The 17,263-nt window shown below is 43.2% G+C and overlaps 1 protein-coding gene across 13 annotated transcripts in view; it reads right to left on the bottom strand.

The window, feature by feature from the left end:
• The window catches only part of Ank2 (ankyrin 2), a 569,474-nt gene that overhangs the window by 13,064 nt on the left and 539,147 nt on the right, over positions 1 to 17,263 (bottom strand). For 10 of the 13 annotated variants that reach the window (XM_029537925.1, XM_029537924.1, XM_029537920.1 and 7 more), the window contains 5 exons: positions 17,197 to 17,218; positions 6,504 to 6,578; positions 4,094 to 4,225; positions 2,962 to 3,105; positions 1,084 to 1,336 (listed from right to left, as the gene is read on the bottom strand). In XM_029537925.1, the coding sequence (XP_029393785.1) occupies positions 1,084 to 1,336; positions 2,962 to 3,105; positions 4,094 to 4,225; positions 6,504 to 6,578; positions 17,197 to 17,218 (626 nt within the window). Of the gene's footprint in view, positions 1 to 1,083; positions 1,337 to 2,961; positions 3,106 to 4,093; positions 4,226 to 6,503; positions 6,579 to 8,040; positions 14,260 to 17,196; positions 17,219 to 17,263 lie in introns of all 13 variants that reach the window. The other 3 variants (XM_021195385.2, XM_029537915.1, XM_021195386.1) reach the window with 1 other exon arrangement.

The raw sequence follows: 17,263 nt of genomic DNA on the forward strand, positions 1-17,263 counted from the left end.
TCCTTGGGTACTTTTTCTAGCTCCTCCATTGGGGACCCTGTGTTCCATCCAATAGCTGGCTGTGAGAATCCACTTCGGTCAAACAGTTTCTAACTAAGAACGTGTTAGCCTTTTCCGCTCCTTGCTTTGTATCTAGCAGTTTTCTGTCCTGTCACTGATAACAGATCCCCTGACTGCCTTTCTAGGGGTCCCGGTCTTCCCACATTTTCCTTTCTATGTCGCCCTATTTTTTAACCTTTCCTGTATGTTCTGCCTTGCACTCTATTGGGCAGGTAACAGAGGATGGTACCCCCAAGGAAGAAACCATTTCAAGTCTCCCTCTTCTCATATTGCAGTGACCATAGAACAAAACGCACTCAATGTCCATGAAAATACTGGGCTGTGAGCTCTTGACACAGTAACGTTGCTTCTCCTGGGCTCCTCTGTCTTCCTGCAGAGAGGTGTTGCTGAGGGAGCTCTCTCAATTACCTGGTAAAGATCTGAGTTGATCCTTTGTTGGCTCTAGGATCCTTGTGAGCCTCTCTATCCTTAGTCTTACTTCATCCTGTCTCATACTAATGGTATTGGATTCTGTGTACATAATTTACATTACACTGTTTTATACTTAGATACTCCATAGCTTTGCTGAAGTACTCATGGGCTGCTGTTCTCACACCATCACTGTTCAAACTCTAGTGTAGTCATGGCACCATGTGGAAGCAACAAGATACGATAATCCTGTAAGTAATGATGGTGCTCAGGAAGGAGCAAGCTGCAAAGGTGAGTCACGGACTTATCTTTGGGCTCTGATTCTATTAAATAAGTAACACGTGTGTCATGATCATATCTAGATGTGGGAATGGAGATTTGAAGTATTTGGGGATTGTTCAAGGTCACAAAACTAGAAGTTATCTCAGGTAGAATAGCCTCACACAACACTGTCACAACTTTGTATCTTGACTGTTTCAGTTTTTCTACAACACAGCCTACAGGGCACTATGAGGTTTCTGGAACTTTCCCTCGAAGGGCTGCTCTCCCTGTTACAGCTGTCATAGCAGCTGCAACTCTGGAGCTGCATTTAACAGACTTTCTTCTGAAACTCACTAGTATTCCTGCTGGTCTTGCGTTTTCCCTGAGAAATCTTGTTGAACTGGCTCCTGGTGCACTTGGGGAGACAGTGCTGCTGCTGGGATGTCCCCTTCAGTTTTGGGGAGGCAATCCTGAAATGTGGAATAACCGACAGATATGTCTTCTTCAGAGACCATGGGCGGGTGGTCGCTAGACTCGCTTTCTTTGGAAGCCTCCTGCTCCTTCTTCTCCTTGGCAGCACAGAGCTCCTCTGGAAGGACTGAAAACCCTGCAGGGGAGAAGATATTTATGAGTCTCACTTATGCTAGGGGTATATTTGTTAAGGGTCATTATGTTTCACAATCTGCTATAGGACCATTTGTTAGAAAGATGAGCAAGATGCTGTGCCTGACTTCAGCATGGTCATCACTCTGAAGAGCCTAAGGAAGGAGTAGTCAGAAAAAGATGCACGGTAATGAGGCCACAGGTGCCACAGAGAATTGTGGGAGCACTTCCTAAATGCCAAAGTGTCTGAAGAAACCCTAATGATAAGCAGGCATCTCCTGCGACAGTCCAGTCAGATTTCAAATGGTAAGAGGAATCCTTACTGCCTTGGGTTCAGTATTCTTTTTATGTAGGCACTCTTATGCAGGAGTAAGGAATTTCATTACATCAAGAGCAATGATGAATCACTGAGAGATCTAGCTGGGGGTGGGTAAGTGAGATGTTATGGAAAGGTGAAGAAAGCAAATAAGATGGGGTTGGAAAAAAAAAAGATTAATTATTTTGATCAGATGCTACCAAGGCATGAAGGAACTTGAACACTGGTGATTTGGTCATAGGGAAACAATTACTGGAGTTTATAAGATGGACCAGAGTAGTATCCAGAGGTCTCAGGGGAAGGAGAGAAAAGAAGAAACAAGGCACGTCTAAGGAGAAAGGAGAAGAGAGAAGGGAAGCAACAGGGCATTCTAGCCTCTCTCTTGAAGAGGTTTCAAGGAAGTCGACAAAGAAACAGAACAGACACAGAGAGGAACAACTTAGAGTCGGAAGAGCTATTTGTTTTATTTTCCTTTCAAGGACAGAACTCTTAAGTGTGTTGCAATGGCTTTAGACATGGTTCCAATTATAAGACCCAGATGGATATTTGCAGGAATGAAGGCCTTGATTAATAGAGGATGAGAATCAGCAGAAAAGATGTAATAGCTTTAGCAAAGAAGAGAAGTTAGTATATTGTGGCAGGAAGGAGGTAGAGTGTATATACTCAGACACCTTATCTTGGTATATCTTCTGATAAAAAGGTGTGGAGATTTACCTATAATCTGATGTTTCTACCAAATTAGAAGTAAACCAAGCAAGTAAGAATAAATAAGGGGAAGAGAAATGTTGAGAATTTGAAGGAAGAAGTGAAAGTACAAATCAGAAAGGAAAGGGGGAAGGAAGACTTGGGAGAAGAGGAAGGAGGAAGGACAGACTAAAAAACACATTACAATAAATTCAGTATAAATGACTACTTATAATTGACAGGGCTAGTGGCCAAGGGCTCCAGTGCATCTGAAGAATTATTGGTTCAGAAATGGAGAAGGAAGCATGATGCTTAGATATTGTAGTGCTTAGAAACTGCATAGCTACTGATAAGGTGTGTTAGTGCATAACATAAAACTTTGTGGTTAAAGTAGATTTTAAACAAGTCAGTGCATGAAGTGTTCCCAAAGGAACTGAGGAAAAAGGGACTGGATGGCCACCTATGGCAGGGAGATAATGAAGAATGAGCAGAGGGGACACCATGAACTGAGAAAGAACTGAGGTGGCATGTAAACAAATATACTACCACCGAAGGTTTGATGCCTAAACAGTGAAGGCAGTGGGGCCAGCTTTTGTATTATCCCCTATCCCCACGAGACATCACTTGACCTTCACTGTGGTCCAGTGTGATGGTCTGCTCTATTTCTGCATAGCTGCGGCCCATGCGCTCCTGGAGGGGCTCTGTGTTGGTCTCCAGGAGATGTACAATGTCCATCCTGTTGATCTTGGTGAGGCATTCGATGAGGATAGTATCTGAGACATTGGAGAGAAGACATCCCTTGCATCTGAGACATACTCTTTTTAGGATTTCTTTCATTCAGCTGCTTTACTACGTTATTGGTATTCAAATAAGAACCTGGCAAAGCCTAGCTTGGACCTAGCTTGTAAAGAGAGGCAAGTAGTGATACATGCAGCCTGCACACTATAAACCCTAAAGGCAGAGTTGCCAGATGACAACAATCAGCCCAAACTAGAATCTAGGTAAAAACAAAAACTTTAAGTACATCTCAAATACAGTGGGAAACATATTTATATTAAAAGATATTTATTGATAATTTGTTTTTAAGTTTATTCAAGTAGCTTTCTGTTTTTATTTGCTAAATCTGTCAATGCTTCTAAAAATGAATGTAGACACAAAAAAAAGGACAAAAAAACCCCTCAAAACAAAAAACCAAAACAACCAAATAACAGCATCCATAACAAAAACAGTAATAGATATGAAGATCTTCATGGAGAAGTGAAAGAAAGCGCTGAACCTGTACAGCAGCTATGATCTATTTCATTTTCCATTTTTCTCCCAAAGGGTCATAATATAAATTATCAGTCATCATACAGAGTATCTATTTGGTTCCCCTCCACCACAGACCTAAATGACTAGAGAGGAGAGGACTATAAACATAAACTGAAGGCAAATACACCACTCATAAATAGTTACAACTACACGATGTGCCCACTAACTATACTTTGAAACTCTTAGGTCTCAGTGAACTTTCTGTTGGCCACTAGTGCTGCTATCATTTCCAAATAGTCGACATTGTTCACAAACATTCCACGCAAGATTTTTTCATGGAACAAGATTATTCTAAAACCGATAGAAGCTTGCTCTCTGCTTCATTGGCAGTGGTTCTTAAAAGCGATGACTCTTGACAATTTCTCTTGCTGATTTTATAAGGATGGGATCACTGGGTGACCCACTAGATCTAGCTGAGATCCCCCTCTACCATGACATTCCCCCACCTACCTGTGGCATGCTTCCCATCCCTCTCCAGCCAGTACTTGAGCAGTGCATGGCTCTGATCTTGAAGGGAGTTGGGGTTCTCAATTCGAATTTGGTGAATTTGCTCCTCAGTGAAATCCAGTTCTCTTGCTAATTCTAGAACAACAAAGAAAGGCTACATTTTCAACACACTGGATTCAGGTTTAAGTCTCCATACCTTGTTTCTTGAAGTGTAAGCAATATAAGGCCTTGTGCTGCTGTGAGCAATTTGTGTTAGAAGCCACTCATACACGAGTTTGCCATACTAACACTCACTAACCCTCACTTTGCTCACTCTCACTCTCCCTTAAAATTGGATATAGAATTGATTAGTGCCACTGTGGAAGCAGTAAGGGCAAAGGGATAAAATGTGAATGAAAATCAGACTGTCATCACTTGTTCATACTTTTAAACGAGATAATAAAAAATAAAATGACTGAAAAACAGGAGAAACAAAGCATTTCTAACTTTTACAAATTTTTAACTCTTACAAATCCTGTTTCTGGAAATGTATGCAAATACTGGCTGTGGCTAACTTATAGAGATCAGGTACACTTTTTTCTTGATTTGAGGTGCATGAAGGAAAGGACTTGGAAGCATTAAACTTGTGTATGGTGGAAGCCAAAAAGTTTCTTCAGTTAGATGTAATGATATCCACTTTGAATCCCAGCATATAGAAGGTAGAGGCAGGTCTGAGTTCGAGGCCAGCCTCGTCTACATAGTGAGTTCCAGAATGACCAGAGCTTCATAGAGAAACACTGTCACAGATGTTCCTTCTATGAAAAGTTTCTTTATTCTACTATTAACATTCTATATGAATAGTTAATGCTTGTGCATGCTATTCTAATGCGTAGGTATACAATTGTGTATAAAAGCAATGACTTCTATTATCTAACTGATATATTTCAATATTAAAATTATCCTTTATCTAGTAATTATGTTTTAGAGAAGTATTTCCTTTTCCTTTTCTTTTGTTCTATTTGGTTATAAGGTTTTCATTTTTACCAACTTTTCTTTTTTTTCTCCAATTTTTATTAGGTATTTACTTCATTTACATTTTAAATGCTATCCCCAAAGTCCCCTATACCCTCCCCCCCCTGCTCACCTACCCACCCACAAGTTTATATTTTTTTTTTCTGACAAAGATAGTTTGAGACACAGTAATTTGACACAAATTTTTCCAGCTAGAACTTAAGGCTGGCTTTTGGGATGACATGCAAAAGTACGAATTATCCAATCTGTAGCTGGAAGCCTGCTTGTGTCAAAGAGAAGAGATGTTCCTGAGATGAAGCTGATATGATCTCTTTGCCAACTTTTCTGTACCTAACACATTTAGTATATGTATGGATGTATATGTATTCAAGGAAAATAATGAATTTCTAATATGCCAACTGGGGATATTTTGGTATTATTCTTTGCTATAAAAACCCCTCAGGTAAACATCTGGTATTTCAATATTATTTCTAAAATTATTAAAAGTTAGAAAATGGCTATTTCTATGGCTTCCAGTCATATATTCAAAATTATCAATCATCTTTGAGAATAGATACTTATTAACTACCCAATATTTAAGAAATATGGGATTGTAGTAACTTCATGCCATTTGTCTCAGTGCAGCATATCCAAGTGACACATAAGGAGCCACATCAGAGTTAAAATGGTAAATGAGCAAGTTAACTAGGCCTCCTACTTACATGTTACCTACTATTAAGTCACAGGCAAATGAGAAATATATTTTAAATTCATAAATCATGATTTGTAAGTAACAGCATGGATTTAGAATTCACCTTTTCTTAATAGATCACTGAGCATATACTCTATGCTTCCACACCCCTGCCTCAAAAATAAAAATCAAAAAAATCAGAGCAACATCTCATTCATACATATTTTAACATTTGCCCAGAGCATAGGTTAGGAACTATTTACTCTGAAAGACGCCTGACATCAAACATTAAAAAGAAGCATCTCGAATGTTATGACAATTGTCAGGCATGGCAGCTCACATCTGTATTCCCGGCACTGGGGTAGGAAGAGTACCATGAGCTTAGGCATGCTTACGTGACATAGAAAGCTCCAGGTTGGCCTGGGATATAGAGTGAGAACTTGTCTCAGGAAAACAGAAACAAAATATTATGAAAATGGAATCTAAGAATGTTTGAAGCCTGGCCATCTCAAAGTCTTCAACTCTCAAGTTCTAAACTCCAAAACTGTTGAGAATCATCTATTAGCTGCTGCAGTCAGATTTCTCAACTGATAGATTTTTCGTTGCACTATTCCATATAGTCTTCCTCAAGAAAAGCAAAGGAAAAAAAAATAAAAGAAAGAAAAGAAAAGATCTTGAACTGGATGTTCAAGGTTCAGGTTTTCTGTAGAAACCCTGGGTCACACCAATTACCTGTCCAGCTGAAGCCAAGGTGATCAGCAATATAAGCCAGCCTTTCTTCCATCCGCTCCTGCTCATCTTGGGGATCTACAGAAGGTCAAAAACAGAATGGCCAAAGAGTGTCTGGGACAAGAGGGGAACCATAGTACTGATCATCCAAGAAAGGAAGTCACTCGATCTAATATCTAATAGTCGCACAAATTAGCTATCACGGCTTAGGTCATATGAAGTGGTGTTTTCTGATTTCTGGGATAAAATGGGGAATGAATCCCATGTGGTGATGTGTGGAAACCATCTGCTTCCATATCCCTTTAATGAAGACTTGTAACTGAATAGAATGTCTAGTTATCTCAGGACTTTCCTTTTATGCTTTTGAAGAAGAAGAATAAAACAACTGTCCACTCACTGCATACATGAAACCCCAGAGAAATCAGAGATGGGCTACAGAAGTGGAGTGACTGGTTGGATTGTAGTACTCATGCCTGTGGAGGTATCAGTCACCACCACGTCCTATCTGAAAGAAAGCACTAAGGATTATCTGAAGCCTGCCCTTAAACTGAGGCCAGCAACATCAATGTCCTATCGACCGTTAGAAGAAGGCAGGACAAAGGCATATGAGCTTTGTAGGTCCTGCTGGTGGGACATGTGCTTCTGAGGCAAAGGTTCTGGCTGCCTGTTCCTAAGCAAAGCCATGTAGTATACACTCTCACACAACTAGAATTCATCCAATTCGCTTTTAACTGCTGTGGACTGCTGGACAGCATCAGGGAATTCTATGTCACCCACATAAGGATAAGTCTTCATTTAGAAATAATGGAAGCCTACAGTAACCTCTCAAAGCGACCCATGGTTTCCTTTAAAAAAAAAAATAGATATATAATTCCAAGAGCCATCATTCCTTCATATCGTGCAAAGTTTGAGATTTTGTTGTTTGCTGAATCCTGTCCAAACACTTTCACTATTCATTTTTACCTCAGGTTTGTTGGACTAATTTGGTTGTCATGGGTATCTGAAAGCTGACCTCTCTGAATTGAAAAACAGACCCACAATAATTGGAATATTGGAATGTGAGAAATAGTTTTGAGTAAAGGGCTTCCTAATCATGACAAAATTGGATGTACTGATCAAAGTACACCAAGAATTAGACATTAGAGTAAGGAGGCCTTGTAATGTGAAACCCATATGCTCACATGTAAAAGCAGATGTAGTTAACTCGAGGCTAAACCTGGAACATCAGAACAACAAAACTCAAAGCTTGTATGGCTTTCCATGCAGCAGCTAAAGAAAGGCGAGGTCCCCCGTTGCTTGGTTCTGGTTCTGGTTTGAATAAGCATTCTCATTACTCAATCTTGAGATTGTTTCATAGACAAGAATATACAGAAAAAGCACGAAACACAAAGGGCTTACACAAACACATTAACCACTACAGAAAGCTTAAAGAAAATGAGACATAAATCACAAAATAAAACAAAACTTTACCAAAAAAAAAAAAATCTCTATCAAATTTATGACATGCGTAGCACAGGGATTCCCAGTGGCTGGCAAATACCTTCAGCTCGGTCATGGCCATTTTCATCAGGGATGCGTTCAATCATAGTCTCAATGGACTCATCCCAAATGGGCCTTGTGTCAAAGATGTCCTCGGGAGCTGAGTGCTCAATGTCAACGGGTGGCAGATTCTCAATGACTGACACTTCCAGGGCACTGCTACTTTCGTCGTCTGAAGGTGGTTCCTGCTCCCTCTCTGACTGTGTAAGCCTGTCCACTAGTTTGGAAGCCTCGTCACTAATCTCCTCAAAGAATTCTATGGAGTTTCGGTAAAGATCAAAGAAGTGCTCCCTGCTCTCTCTGGTGGGGCTCGTGCCTGTCCTGCCGGAAGATGAGCTGCCCCTGCTCTTCACCGGCAGTCGGGATGCAAAGAGCTTTGGTTTCATGGCCCCTTCTTCTGATTCTGACTCAAACCCCTCGGCCCTCTCCCTGCTCTCCATCTCTGTCTCAATGTAACTTCTGGCTTTCACTGGGCATTTGGTCTTAGCATCCAAGGGACTAGCATCTGACTCTGACTTGCTTCTACCATCTGGTGCTCTGCTTAGCGTGTCTTGTCCCTGGGGGACAGCTGTCTTCTGGAGAGATATGTCTGTAGGGGAGGGCTGCCACTCAGTTCTTTGGGCGGGTGCTTTGACGGGGATTTTGGACTTTGGTTTTGCTCCATCCTCCTTACTCTCCTCATCCAGGCTAGATGGGAAATCATCAGAAAATGCGCTCTCATCCTCTGCAGATGGAGGGGCTGGGACTAAAGTGGGGAGAATCCCGATAGGAACTTGGGGTTTGCCTTCAGCAGAAGGCACGTTTTCCATGGGCGCAGTAGGGATCTCAATCACAGACTTCTGTTCGTCTGGGGAAGACTCTGGGGTCTCATCGTCCCGCTCCGAATAAACAGACCTAGTGACTGCGGAGAAGTCCAACTGACCAACAGGTTCGGGGACGGTAGGGCATGGTGTCTGCTTCACAGTACTCAGAGAATCACTCCACTGTGTGGTGGGTGGCTCCTCGACCTCTGTGGATACAGCCTCTCTGGTGGGTGTTTCTGTGGAAGCTGGAATTATCACTAGGGAGTCAGTGTTAGCATCTGAAGCAGGTAAATCCTCTATTTCCTCACTTACATCATCAGGAAGTAATTCTCCTTCATCATCCATTGCTTCTTTGGGTTCGGAAAGTTCCAGTGACTCACTTGTAGTCTCCATCTGTGGAGGCTCAGCCCCAGTGGCCCCTTCCTTCAAGTCTTCGGAGATAGTCTCTTCATTGGATTCTTGGCCGATTTGGAAAAAGTGCAAACTTTCATCTGCATAGGACCTTTTGGTCATATCGATAGCACCACTTCGGGTCATCTCAAATAACTTTCCTTCCTGAAAGAGGAATGGATTTTGTTCACTTGTCGGGGTCCCCTCTTCAGTTGGGGTCCTAGCAGGAGTGGTATCAGGTGTGGTGCCCTGTGACTGCCTGTCTACCATCAAACCAAATATCTTCTGCTCTTCCTCCTTCACTCGAGCTTCGAAGGCTGCATCATCTTCACGGATCTCGCTCCAGGAGTCAGCATCAACATCCGTTTTGGTGATGATGACTTTGCTTACTTGTTCCCCAATGACTGCTGATGCATTTGATGCACTGGGTGCTCCAGACAAGGGAGGTGCATCAGACTGCACCGCCCACAAAGCACTTTTTTGCTCGGATTCAGTTTCTAGATCATGGCTCTCACAATTAGATTCTTCACCTGAGACAGTTCTAGTAGAGGCGTTTGTCACTGCCACATCCTCAGGAGAGGATCTGATGATAACAGAATACACTTCAGGTGAATGAACAACTGAGGTGTGACAGGTATCTGTTTGGATTTTGCTGGGCTCAGCAGAGAAAAATGATGAGGAAGGGACATTTTCATAAGGGCTGATGATTTGAGGATCAGAATTTTCATCAATCTCAGCTAAATCAGACACTGGAACGTCCACAGCAAACCTCTCTGTTGGAGTTGTACTAGATGAGTCTTGAGTGGGACAGTCCTCAGACATGCTCTCCAAAGCCTGGTCAGTTATTGTGACCTCTACCTTTACAGGGGAAGATGGGGAGGGTATTTCTCTAGCTGATTCATTTCCTTCAGGTACTGCACAATGCAATGAAGAAGACAAGGAAGAGCTTTCACTGGGAAGACCTGCTTGAGTAGATTCCACTCCAGAAGGATCAAACTCTCTTTCTTCTCCCTCATTTTCACAAGTATCCTGGTGAGCTCGTGAGTCTTGATCAATGGCCAGGGGCTTATTGACATCATTATGCTCTGGACTCTGAACTCCTAGGGAGACAGGAATGGCTGAGTTGCTAGGACTCACAGTCTCACAACCATGGCCATCACAGGTCTCTGGCTGAGCAGTCTCTCTGTTCAGGTCACCATCAGACCCGTCGGCGGCATCTGCAGAATGAGTCTGACTGTCTTCCACTAAATGGGACTGGCAATCTTTGTCTTCTGAGTTAGCTGGCTCTTCTTGAATCTCCTCATTCATCTTGAAAGTATATTGCTTGGGAACTATGGGCTGGAACTGTGCTGCTTCTTCGGGGCTGGAATTAGACTCTATGCTGGATGGGAGGGGAGATGGAGGTTGCACTCGAATAACCGGCTCCGTCAGAAGTCCCGAGTCAGCACCTTTACTCAGCTGTGTCAGCTCAGGTTCGCTCTCCGAGGAGGAAGAAGAAACCTTTCTGCTCTCTGAAGTCACCAAGACAGGAACCTCCCTCTCACCCTCTGTGCCCTCCATCTGTTTCTCGTCATCCACTTCTGCTGAACAGTCAGCATCGGGATCCGAGGTGGAGGAGGACCCATCCTGCCTGGGTTCTTTCCTGTAGTCCCTTTTCTGCTTTGCTTCTTGCTCAAGTTCATCAAACGTTTTGATTTTGGTTACCATTTTGAACATTTCCTCTTCTGGTGTGAACCTCTTCTTCTCCCCGTTCTCAGAGTCATCCTCTTCTGCACATTCATGAATCACAGCCGGTTTGGGTGTACTTGAGTCTGAAGGTTTGGGTGTGACCTCATAGCTAACTTCCTCAGAGCTGGGGGTGTCAGGGGAGAGGGGGCTTTTCCCTGAGCTCTCCATGAGGGATGTCTGCTCTAGACTGTCGTCCTCAGCACTGCCATCGGGGTCTCGGAGCAGCCGAGAACGCATGGAGGCCACTTCAGCAACAAGATCTGTTTTGGCAATAGCTGCAGGGAGGGGAAAGTGACTTGGGAGAATTCCTGCCTTCATTTTAGGCTCAACCGGGCTGCTTTCAAGGGAGTCCCTGCAAGGGGACTCTTTTAGAGGGCTTGGTTCCAGAGAATCAGGGGTTTTGTGTGAGGAGTTATCTTCTAGCACGGGGCTGGCTTCCAGAGAGTCTTTGTGGCTGACTGCTAATGATTCATCAGCCATTGGGCTAAGGACCTCACTATCCCGGTTAGGGAGAGGAAGTTCTAGCCCTTGGGGACTTCTAATAACTCCCTGGGGCTTTGGTTCTGTTCCCTCAACTGTCTTGACGGAAGCATCAGATGGTGGGAAGGCCTTTGTCACTTCGGGGGGAGTTAAGGATTCCTGAGTTTCACTTTCTGGCTGTGTCTTATAAGCTGAACTAACAAGTGGGAGCTGACTTTCACCACAGGACCCTTTCTCAGTAAATGCCTGGCGTGTCTCATTTGCTAATGATACACTCTGGCTCTCAGGGCAGCCATCTTGTTTGGAGCACACATCTTTGGGAGGGTCTTGGGTGACCTCCTTCTGAGAATGCTCTGTAGAGGGCTCTGAACCCGGAGCGACCCCAGCACCTTGTTTTTCAGAACTATCAGTAATGTCATTAGATACAGGAAGCTCTTTGTCTGAATGAATGTCTGGGAGTGTTTCTACCTTGGTAGTTTCTTTAGCCTCTTCAATTTGCTCCTCACTTTTCTTTGGTGAGAAAGCAAGACTCTCTGGACTTGTCTCAGGAGTTTCTGCTAGGCCCTCATGTTTGTAGCTCTCTTCTGAACTGATCTGAGGTGTGCCTTCCATCAGGCTGCCACAAGGCGAGCCTGCTATCACTTCCTGTTTCAGGCTTTCGGAACTGCCACCCAAAGCGCCGCCCTGTAAAGACAGAGCTGGAAGGAACTCATCTTTCATATAATCTAGTGGAAATGTCGTATTGAAGGGACTTGTAATTACTTGGTCTAAATGAACCTGAGCCTTTTCTGTGTCCTCGGTGAGGCGGAATTGTTGGTATTTGTCATTGTCCTCTAACTCTTGCTTGATGACTTCAGAAAAGTCAGTGGAGGTTTTCCTGTCTGGACTGATCTGGAAATCCATGTCTCCCTGCTCATCCACAATCTTCTCTTGAGGGACCTCACTCCCACGACGGCTGTCTTCTGCCGCCACTGATGGAACGACCTCGGGTGTTTTAATAATGGGGGTTCTCTCAAACCTTTCCCTAACTGGATCTTCCATCCTGAGCCCAACAGTGATGGTGGTAGAGCGGAACCTTCTGGATTCTGTAGCTCCTGAGACCTGGAATCTCTGGCCTCGCTTGGCTGTCTGATTTTCCATTCTCTGCGTTTCTCTCTGGGTTACCGTGTGCCCCTTTTCTTTCTCTACCCGACTTTTACTTTTGTCTTGCGACTGCTTTTGTTTTGCTGATTTGTGCTCAAAGAGTCCTGTTTTGTGTTTAGATGGGTCCTGACCTGACTGGAATGCTTTCATGAGCTCCCTGACAGACATTGTCTCCTCAATCCGTTCGGTTTTGGAGGTGGGAGAGATGGGCGGCTGCTTTTCTGTCTTCCCAGGAGACACGGGGAGGTGCTTTTCATGTTTCCCAGTGGCAGAGCCAGGTGCTGGCCTCTCTGGGGTTCTTATAGAGGGGGAACCAGGCAAGCGTTTTTCTGTTTTGCCAGGTGACACTGGAGGATGTTTCTCTGTTCTTCCGGATGATGGCACCGGCGGACGTTTGTCTGTCTTACCTGAAGGTGACCCAGGTGTGTGTCGTTCTGTTTTTAGAGATGACACGGGGGAATGCCTTTCATTTTTGGTTGAGGGGGAACCAGGTGAATGTTTCTCGGATTTACCTGAAAATACTGGTGAATGCCGTTCGGTTTTTGCCGAGGGTGACACGGGTGAGTGTTTTTCGTTTTTGCTGGACGGTGACACTGGTGTGTGCCTTTCAGTTTTTGCGGAGGAAGAAAGGGAAGAGTGTCTTTCTGCTTTAGAGGAAGGCGATGATTTTGAAGAGGGTGACACAGCTGGGTGCATCCTGGGAGTGGTCCTTTTGGGCACATCCTCTTTGCCTTTGACTCTGACTGGCAGCTTGCTTCGACCTTTCTGCTCATCTTCCACTCGCTTCTGAAGAGCCTTCACTTTGTCCTTTATGGAACCAATAGGAGTTTCTTCTATGAGAGGAGAGGTGGCCTTGGCAGTGGGAAGGGGTTCAGGGGCCAGGCCCCGGTCTTCATCTACCGACTCCTCTGAACTACCTTTCTTAAGTTCGGTCTTTTCTTCGCTGCCTTGCGAGTTTTCGTCTTTCTGTTTCTGCTTCTCTTTGAGTTTCCTCCGCACTGGCTTCTTGATCGCCAGGCCTGGTTTGAGCTGCTTCTGACTGCTCTGTTTTTCCTCTGCTGAGGTGGCCTTCCCTTTATGACTCTCAGAGCTCTTGCCAATAGCTGAAGCCTGACTCGTCTCCCCTGACTTTTCTGGAGCTGGCTTCTTTTCATGAGGACCAGTGTATGAATTTAGGTCATCTGTGAGGTAGTTAACTAACCCAGTAGAGTCCTTCTCTACTTTGGCCTTGGTCTCTCTGTCTACTCTGACCTCTACACATGGCCGTTCCTCGATCTCTACTGGGGCGTGTTGCTTGGCCTCTTCGATTTCCTCATCGCTGACAATAACCCATTCCTCCTCCAGCTCCCGCTCAGACTGAGAACTCCGTGCTCTGCCTTCGTCTCTCACGCATGTTCCACTCCTCAGGATTGCATTCACCTTCTCTAAGTCCTCTTTCACTCTCTCTACAATTTCAAAGGGCTCGCCTGGCTCTTCTTCACCGGCCTTTGCCAGCTCCTTCACTTTGATCGAACCTGCCTTATCAGACACATCTGTGGTCAAGATGGCCGTCATTTTGATCAAATCTTGTTTCATCTCAGAAACTTCAGAGAGCAAGTCCGGACTTGCTAAGACAGGAACTTCATTAACCAGGTGGCTTTTCAGGACAGATGTTTCTGTCGACTCTGTCTCATCATCTTTGATGTGAATGAAAAAACATTGAAAGTAAAATGGAAATCAAAAAAGATATTGGCAAATGTAATCAGGACCAAAAACAACACAGCGTCTTTTCTTGGTGGTGGGAGGGGCAACAGAATGGGCTGGGAATGGTGGATCCACAAGGTCTCAAGGTACAAGAGCAAAGCAAGGCTAACGGAAAAAAACAACTGAAAAGGAAAATGAGCAGGAAATAACTTGCTTAATTTTCTCACTGTAGCACATTCATACATACAACAAAGCTATCACGAATACTCAAGACATACATAAAAAAAAAAAATCACAAATCAAAAAGAAGAGAGCAGTGAAATTGCACAGAGGTATCTCAAGATTGTCCAGATATTACAGATCAATGTCAGAAAACAAAACAAAACAAAAACCATGAGGAAAAAATATGGGAAAAAAAAGCATTAGAAATAGCAGAATCTTGATTTCCTTCCCGAGAAAGCCAGTAGGAGCAAATTCAGAATTGCGCCCAATTCCTACGTTTTATATCCCACAGATCTAGAATTCCTTCAGCACAGTTCTGCCTCCATACAGCAATGGCAGGAAACACACCTGAATCAGCTGCGGACTGGCATTTCATCTAAGGGAAATCCACACCTGACAACGACACACATCTCGTGCGGGAGGCATGGCCCTTTCCTTGGAGGAACCTCCTGGTTTAGAGGTGTACCACAGGGACCAAGGAGAAGGATAAAGGGAAGACAAACGACAGAAACACCAGCTGTGACTGAACGTGTATGTGAACCCAGAGTTCAAATGTGATGCATGGCGACCCAAATTAGAGACAGTCACACAGGACACACGCACAGTTGATGTAAGCCAAGTTATTTCCATGCAAAGCAAAGGTGGGAAAAAAACCGCTGGGCAGGGGCAGCCTTGCAGAGAAGCGCGGGCAGGAGGGTGGTGAGAAATTAGAACCAAAAATGTAAAACGTTACTGTGGTGAAGCATGTTTACCTCCGTATGAGGTCTGAAATGTACACTGAAGTCACAGGTCAGGAGGCCTTTTAACCACCAATGGAGAGGAAGAAAACCCTCAGGGTTGGCTCATACAAAGATTTATGTTAGAACAATATGGAAATTATATAAGGACTGCTTTTAAACTAAAAAACACAGGCACATAAGAATCTACACTTGAAATCCAGAAGATATTCAAAGTATCCAGGTGTCATTCAAGAGTATCCATGACATTATAGCAATATGTGTAATATTACTACTTTTTAAACTGATCGACTCCAGTAATTTTTAATTCCTACTATCTTGTATATAGAAAAGAAAGGGACCATTTACATCAACATAATAGCCCTAAAGAAGAAAGAGGGAGAGAAAAAAAATCACTTAAAAAAAAATCAATGTAAGCAATAATGGTATATGTCAAACAAAAGTACCTCCAGGACAGAATTTGTATTTGTTCAGAAGAGTGTGTGTGTGTGCGCGCTTGTGTGCGCGCGTGCTTGTATGTGTAATTTATATATTAAGTATATCAAATAAATTTATATTAATGCTGATTTGTTTAGTCATACAAATTATTGAAGACATCAGCATCTCAGATAGTTTCATGTTGAATGAGGATTGAATATAAGGGTGAGCCTCAGTTAAAGCCATCCCAATAGGACAACAGTAAGCTACAATATGCTAAGACCTCAAAGGAACAGGTCATCAGCATGGTGTGTGAATGAGATCTGCCCCCACATAAATCCTGGGCATTTTAATACTTGGTCCCTAGTTGGTCGCTGTATTGCGAGGCTTAGGAGGTGAGGCCTGGCTGGAAGAAGAGTGTCACTAGGGGTAGGTAGGCAGGCTTCGAAGTCTCCAGATTCCAACACTCCCTCTGCTCTGCCACCACAGACTCTAACCATCTGGAGCCCTGAACCCCAAATAAAATATTCCTTCTGTAAGTTGCTTTGGTCATGGTGTTTTATCACAGCAACGGAACATAACTAATACAATCAGGGCAGAATAAAGATAAAGCATAGCTCTGTGTTCTTTTCATTTAGGCTGTTACCCTGAGATATGATGAATCAACATAAATCTTAATAATTAATAAAAGTACAAGTTAGAATGTTTTTCTCAAGGGATGGGGGCATAACACAAAGGAAAAATCTATAAAATTCAACTGGGTTTCTACACAAGAAGCCAGAGACTTATAGAGAATAGGCTGACAAGAGGAAATGTTAAAATTATTTCAGACCTCAGGTGAATTCAGGTCTGGTTACTGCACTGTATTTTGTGGAGGATTTCGAATTGTCATTTAAATGTAGCCACACGAGGGCACACTGTGGTCAGTAGCTTTATCTAAGATAGTTTAATTTTTGTATTCTTGTCTTTCTAATGTTTTTCTTTTGATATTTTCACAAAATTCTGTTAGGTCTGACCGAAAGGGTTCAGGTACACTTCACCACAGTAAGAGCAGAAGGAATGGTACGGTGTGTTGAGGGGTGAGCTTCGGCTAAGAACTATTAGACAGTATTACTTTTGTTAGGCACGTCCTACCAAAGGAAAGGCTCTCTACAGTGGTCACTGTAGATTGATGTAAAAAGTAATACTGTCATGTCAGTGCTTAAAAAAAAATAATGAGGTGACAGTGTTAAGCTAACAGAAGGACAAAACGGTAGGGTAGCTTTCTAAACAGGCTTGACAGCAATGCCAGGAGTTACAGGGATGTCAAAAGAAAGTGAATGCTTAGATGAATAGTCACTGCATTTCTGCTCATTAGCTCACAGATTAGGTATAGTATGACTTAACTGGCCAAGCTGCTTTTATAAATTTATATTAATGATCAATAAGAATTATAGACAAATGTAATCATTAAAGTGGTTAGTAATAGCAACTAGCTTGCATCTTAATTCATGCTTCTCTTCAATATAGCCAGCTTTCAAACAAACTCAATTTTTATTTAAAAAAAAATCTTACTTTTTTCTGATGTCATACCGATCTGAAAGAAAACACACACAAATTCAGTGGTTACAAAACAGCTCTC

The sequence above is a fragment of the Mus pahari genome, chromosome 4 (genome assembly GCF_900095145.1).
Source record: "Mus pahari chromosome 4, PAHARI_EIJ_v1.1, whole genome shotgun sequence".
In the NCBI taxonomy this organism is placed as follows: Eukaryota; Metazoa; Chordata; class Mammalia; order Rodentia; family Muridae; genus Mus; species Mus pahari.